The 6,123-nt window shown below is 45.7% G+C and overlaps 1 protein-coding gene across 10 annotated transcripts in view; it reads left to right on the forward strand.

Moving 5' to 3' along the window:
- Positions 1 to 1,497, forward strand: part of stxbp5l (syntaxin binding protein 5 like) — a 111,322-nt gene extending 109,825 nt beyond the window's left edge. For all 10 annotated transcript variants that reach the window (XM_031896436.1, XM_031896435.1, XM_031896437.1 and 7 more), the window contains one exon: positions 533 to 1,497. In XM_031896436.1, coding sequence (XP_031752296.1) covers positions 533 to 574 — 42 coding nt within the window. In that variant the 3' untranslated portion in view covers positions 575 to 1,497. The remainder of the gene's footprint in view (positions 1 to 532) is intronic.
- Positions 1,498 to 6,123: the final 4,626 nt, after the last annotated feature.

Genomic DNA, 6,123 nt, shown 5'->3' on the forward strand with positions numbered 1-6,123 from the left:
TCATTATATGAAAACAATTGTGTTTTATGGAGAGCTGTGGAACCAAAGGCTTAATTATGCAAACATGGTGGGAGTAAGTAGCGTGATTACAGCCAATCACATGAGATTCAAATATAAGGAATTAGCTATGCAGATTATTCACTGTAATAATAGCTCCACCCATGATTAATGTCTCGGAGCAGGGCTTGTAACCTTATGGGATTTCTGTCTGGTTTCTATGAATACACACCATTTAGTTATATTTTATAGTACTAAAATCTGCTTTCTAAATAAGTATTTACTAATCACTGAGTGGGGCGGAACCAGCATTTTGATTTTGTTTGCAAATGACTAGTTTACCCGGCACGCCGCTAGTGTGAAACTGCAAATCCCTGCGCTCAAACCTCATCTGCTAATTGTGAGCTTATTTGGGCTTCCCCCCCCAGCAAGTACCTGCCAGACCACAAACATATCAGTAAATACTGCTTATTAGTGATACATGTTGCTATAAAAGCATAAGGACATGTCACTTTCATGTTTCCTTCTGTTGCAGCTGATGCTGAAATACAAAGACAAGAAGTGGTATCAGTTCTAGGCTGAACGATTTGATCCTTTCTATGGACCGGTACTTAGAACTTGTCCCTCTGCGTGGGTTACTCAGCTCCAGCACTCTCCGCCGGCGCAGTGTCCAACACCTTCCCCAGGGGCGGCCACACCGACCCCCCCCCCTCCGACGTGCGAATCGGACCTGCGCCTCATTTACTCTGTAAAGCCCTTTGCTGCCTGCGAAGCCTGAAGGACTATGGGAAAGGAAAGGTCCTTCCAGGAGCCGAGGGCCCCATTCTCCGCTAGAACTGGAAGAGGGCATGTCCGCTTCTGTGTTTTCTGAAATCAAAAATATAAATGTCCTGTATCCTGTACAATCTAGGATGTTAATCGCACTCAATTGAAGAAAAAAAATGAAAAATGTAAAAAAAAAAAAAAAAGTTGCATGAAAAAGATTGAAGGCGAGAATAGGCGCATGCAAGGGCGGAACAGTCGGACGCGGCGAGCATTCCTAGTGCCCCCCCCGGGCAGTATTTTCATTTGTGTGCCTAGTGATTGCTGTTTCATTTGCAATATCCAGCTTTGTTTCACCACCCAACGCCGCACCCTAGGGGGCACACTGAGCGCCATCAGCGACTTCTTCCCCCTGTCCCACTTGCCCAGCTGTACGGACGCCTACAGAGACTTGCCCAGCTGTACGGACACCTAAAGAGACTTGCCCAGCCAATGGGGTGGGGTGGGGGGTCCGGCTCCTATTGCCTCTAAAGGTGGGCACTGCCCCCTCCTGAATACCCTCTTCTGTAAATGACTCAGACTTGCCCATGGTTTATGGGAGTGACTATGGCGAGGGGCCGGCGGTTTCCCAGAGGTAGGTACCCAGTGCCTCATTCTGTCTATAGAGTAGTTCCAATCAGATTAAACCAATGTATGTGTTTGAAAATAAAGTGTCATTCGAGATCCCTATCAACCTAACGGCACACTCGCTTGGATAATTGTGCTACAAAAAAACTACATCCAGTGACCCAGGGACTGGTCCGATTGCCATCTTGGAGTCAGGAAGGAATTTTTTCCCCTCTGCGGCAAATTAGAGAGGCTTCAGATGGGTTTTTTGCCTTCCTCTGGGGCAACTAGTAGTTAGGCAGGTTATATATAGGCATTATGGTTGAACGTGATGGACGTATGTCTTTTTTCAACCCAACTTACTATGTTACTATGTTACATCATTCCCACCACAGAAATGCAGATATTGGGTTTTGTAATATTTGTGTTTATAGATAAGTTGGGTCGGACTGGGGTGTCTTGGGCCACCTGGGGCCCCCCACCCAGTTGCACTTCATATCCCTCCCCCCACCAGAGATGCACAGACGCTTGCGATTGGTGGAGGGAGCGGACTGGGTCGGTGTGGCCTACCGGGTTTTTTCCCAGTGCCCCTCTGGCCCAGTCCAACCCTGACAGTATTTGCTCTGATGAGTACAATGTAGCCGTATGTAACTCTGTCTACTGAGGAGCTTTATTTATTTAGAAACCTAATTACAAACATTCACATTTAGTATGTGATAGAATGCCCTATTCTAAGCAACTTTGCAATTGGTCTTCTGACTCCTTCCAGCTTTTGTATGGGGATCACTGACCCCGGCAGCCAAACCCTATTGCTCTGTGAGGCTCCAGTTTTATTGTTACTGTTACTTATCTTCTTATTTAGATCATTTTCTATTCATATTCTTGTTTCTTTCAAATCACTGCCTGGTTGCTAGGTTAAATTGGACCCTAGCAACTAGATAGCTGCTGAAAAAAACCTAAATCATAAATAATAATAAAGACCAATTGCAAGTTGTCAGACATTAAACCGAACGTTAATTTAAGTTGAACTTCCCCTTTAAACTTCATTGCGCCCTATAACCTGCTCCTGTGCATACAACACAGCTGCCATTGGCACCAAACAGAACCAGGACAAACTGTGTGGTTCTACTGAATCCAGCGCTTACTGATTAGGCCCAATAGCCAATGTTCCGTGCAACAGTCTGCTGAATCCGGAACCAAAGTCACGGAAAAACGTGTATTATAAAGTGAGATTGAGCTCGGATCCGCGGGGCCCCTCCCTGGAGAAATGAAGAGTCGTCTGTGCGCCAGTTGGTGAGTTGACCAAAGAAGCCAAATGAGATTAATTGCTCAGATTCTAGAAGTTCCGGTGTCTGTGGGTTCGTTACAGAATGTTCCTCACAAACAGATTGTGGCAGAGATTCATTGTTGGCACTGTGGTAAAACAGAATGTTTCTTCTTCTCGTTAGTTTCAGCTCCTAATTAAAAAAATTACTAACGAGCAGTTGATTAGAAATCACAGCTTTGCACTCGTTAATATCACTTGTAAATCTGGGGTTGAGCTTTGGGAGATCAGATTCATAGAAACCCGTTTCTCATTGAACAAGAACTCCCATAATAATACGATTCTGTAAGATTTAGGGGCTTATTTATCCATTTTTAAAGGTTGTCTTCCTAAATCCAATAAACTCGCATATCAACTGCTCACTTATTAATAAGGAAAACTCCCATTGGCTTCTATAGACACTCCCATTGTCTTCTATAGACACTCCCATTGGCTTCTATAGACACTCCCATTGGCTTGTATAGACACTCCCATTGGCTTCTATAGAAACTCCCATTGGCTTCTATAGAAACTCCCATTGGCTTCTATAGAAACTCCCATTGGCTTCTATAGACACTCCCATTGGCTTCTATAGAAACTCCCATTGGCTTCTATAGACACTCCCATTGGCTTCTATAGACACTCCCATTGGCTTGTATAGACACTCCCATTGGCTTCTACAGATACTCCCATTGGCTTCTATAGAAACTCCCATTGGCTTCTATAGAAACTCCCATTGGCTTCTATAGAAACTCCCATTGGCTTCTATAGAAACTCCCATTGGCTTCTATAGACACTCCCATTGGCTTCTATAGACACTCCCATTGGCTTGTATAGACACTCCCATTGGCTTCTATAGAAACTCCCATTGGCTTCTATAGAAACTCCCATTGGCTTCTATAGAAACTCCCATTGGCTTCTATAGAAACTCCCATTGGCTTCTATAGACACTCCCATTGGCTTCTATAGAAACTCCCATTGGCTTCTATAGAAACTCCCATTGGCTTCTATAGACACTCCCATTGGCTTCTATAGACACTCCCATTGGCTTGTATAGACACTCCCATTGGCTTCTATAGAAACTCCCATTGGCTTCTATAGACACTCCCATTGGCTTGTATAGACACTCCCATTGGCTTCTATAGACACTCCCATTGGCTTGTATAGACACTCCCAAGCTTTTACATGGCAGATTTTTACATTCGCGTTTGAGTTTTTTTGCACTTTTTGCACAGACATTTGAATTTTTGAACCATAATTCGTATACAGGTATGGGACCTGTTATCCAGAATGCTTGGAACATGGGGTTTTCTGGATAAAGGATCTTTCCATAATTTAGATCTTCATAACTTGTCTGTTAAAAATCATTTAACCATGAAATAAACCCAATAGGGCTGTTCTGCCCCAATAAGGGGTAATTATATCTTAGTTGGGATCAAGTACAGGTACTGTTTTATTATTACAGAGAAAAGGGAATCATTTAACCATGAAATAAACCCAATAGGGCTGTTCTGCCCCAATAAGGGGTAATTATATCTTAGTTGGGATCAAGTACAGGTACTGTTTTATTATTACAGAGAAAAGGGAATCATTTAACCATGAAATAAACCCAATAGGGCTGTTCTGCCCCAATAAGGGGTAATTATATCTTAGTTGGGATCAAGTACAGGTACTGTTTTATTATTACAGAGAAAAGGGAATCATTTAACCATTAAATAAACCCAATAGGGCTGTTCTGCCCCAATAAGGGGTAATTATATCTTAGTTGGGATCAAGTACAGGTACTGTTTTATTATTACAGAGAAAAGGGAATCATTTAACCATTAAATAAACCCAATAGGGCTGTTCTTCCCCCAATAAGGGGTAATTATATCTTAGTTGGGATCAAGTACAGGTACTGTTTTATTATTACAGAGAAAAGGGAATCATTTAACCATTAAATAAACCCAATAGGGCTGTTCTGCCCCAATAAGGGGTAATTATATCTTAGTTGGGATCAAGTACAGGTATTGTTTTATTATTACAGAGAAAAGGGAATCGGTTTTAAAATTCTGAATTATTTGATTAAAATGAAGTCTATGGGAGATGGCCTTCCTGTAATTCGGAACTTTCTGTATAATGGGTTTCCGGATAAGGGATCCCATACCTGTATAAAGACATATTCCCTCCAGGCCCGGATTTGTGGAGAGGCCACAAAGGCCCGGGCCTAGGGCGGCAGAAACCTGGGGGCGGCATGCCGCCCCGTCGCACTAAAATCTTTTAAAATTTTTGTTCACATACGGAGCAATGGGGACTTCTCCCCACTGCTCCGTATGCAACTTTGGCCGACCGCGCATGCGTGCGCGCAACCCTACCCCCTGCGCGCTCTTCGCACATTGCGCATGCGCACTCGGGGGGAGGGGGGCGTGCGACTGGGGGCGGCCTAGGGGCGGCCGGTTTAGAAATCCGGCCCTGATTCCCTCCATGCTGTACATGGGTTACACGGGCTGAACCGAATGTTCCTATACATTTGGCTGTTGGGTCAGTTCAGCGCTGACGGTACTGGGGGGGGGGGTCTATGACTCATTCCATCAAATGCGCCCAGCAATGGGTGGGGGGGGGTAAAATCCTTATCATTACAGGCGCCATTCCTCGGCTCGGCATTAGGAGCGGCAGTTTGGGAGATTATGTAAATGTAAGTAAGTGCTGGAAATAATCCCCGGGGGGCCCGTACCCGCGCCATTCCCAGCCGCAGATTAGCGCAGCGTTTGCCTACCGGATCATTCCCTATGCAGGGATCTCACTGCAAATCCAGGAAATTAGCAGCAGCTCAGAAATCTCTTCCCTGATCCCCTCGAGATTTATCCGCTATTATCCCTCGGTTTCCTTCCTAACTGCCAGCGCCTTCATTATCCCTCAGCCACACGCACTCCCCCTCGGCCGCACACGCGCTCCCCCTCGGCCGCACACGCGCTCCCCCTCGGCCGCACACGCGCTCCCCCTCGGCCGCACACGCGCTCTCCCTCGGCCGCACGCACTCACTCAGCAACAGAGAAACCCACTCTGGTGGCTCCGTATCGAGCCTAGAAACATAAGTAACTTGTGTATGAAGCAAACCCCACTGCCCCCCCAATGTATTAACCGACTGAAGGGAAACCCCACTGCCCCCCCAATGTATTAACAGACTGAAGGGAAACCCCACTGCCCCCCAATGTATTAACTGACTGAAGGGAAACCCGACTGCCCCCCCAATGTATTAACCAACTGAAGGGAAACCCCACTGCCCCCCAATGTATTAACCGACTGAAGGGAAACCCGACTGCCCCCCCCAATGTATTAACCGACTGAAGGGAAACCCCACTGCCCCCCCAATGTATTAACCAACTGAAGGGAAACCCCACTGCCCCCCAATGTATTAACCGACTGAAGGGAAACCCCACTGCCCCCCAATGTATTAACCTACTGAAGGGAAACCC

The sequence above is a fragment of the Xenopus tropicalis genome, chromosome 2, assembly GCF_000004195.4.
Source record: "Xenopus tropicalis strain Nigerian chromosome 2, UCB_Xtro_10.0, whole genome shotgun sequence".
Taxonomy (NCBI): domain Eukaryota; kingdom Metazoa; phylum Chordata; class Amphibia; order Anura; family Pipidae; genus Xenopus; species Xenopus tropicalis.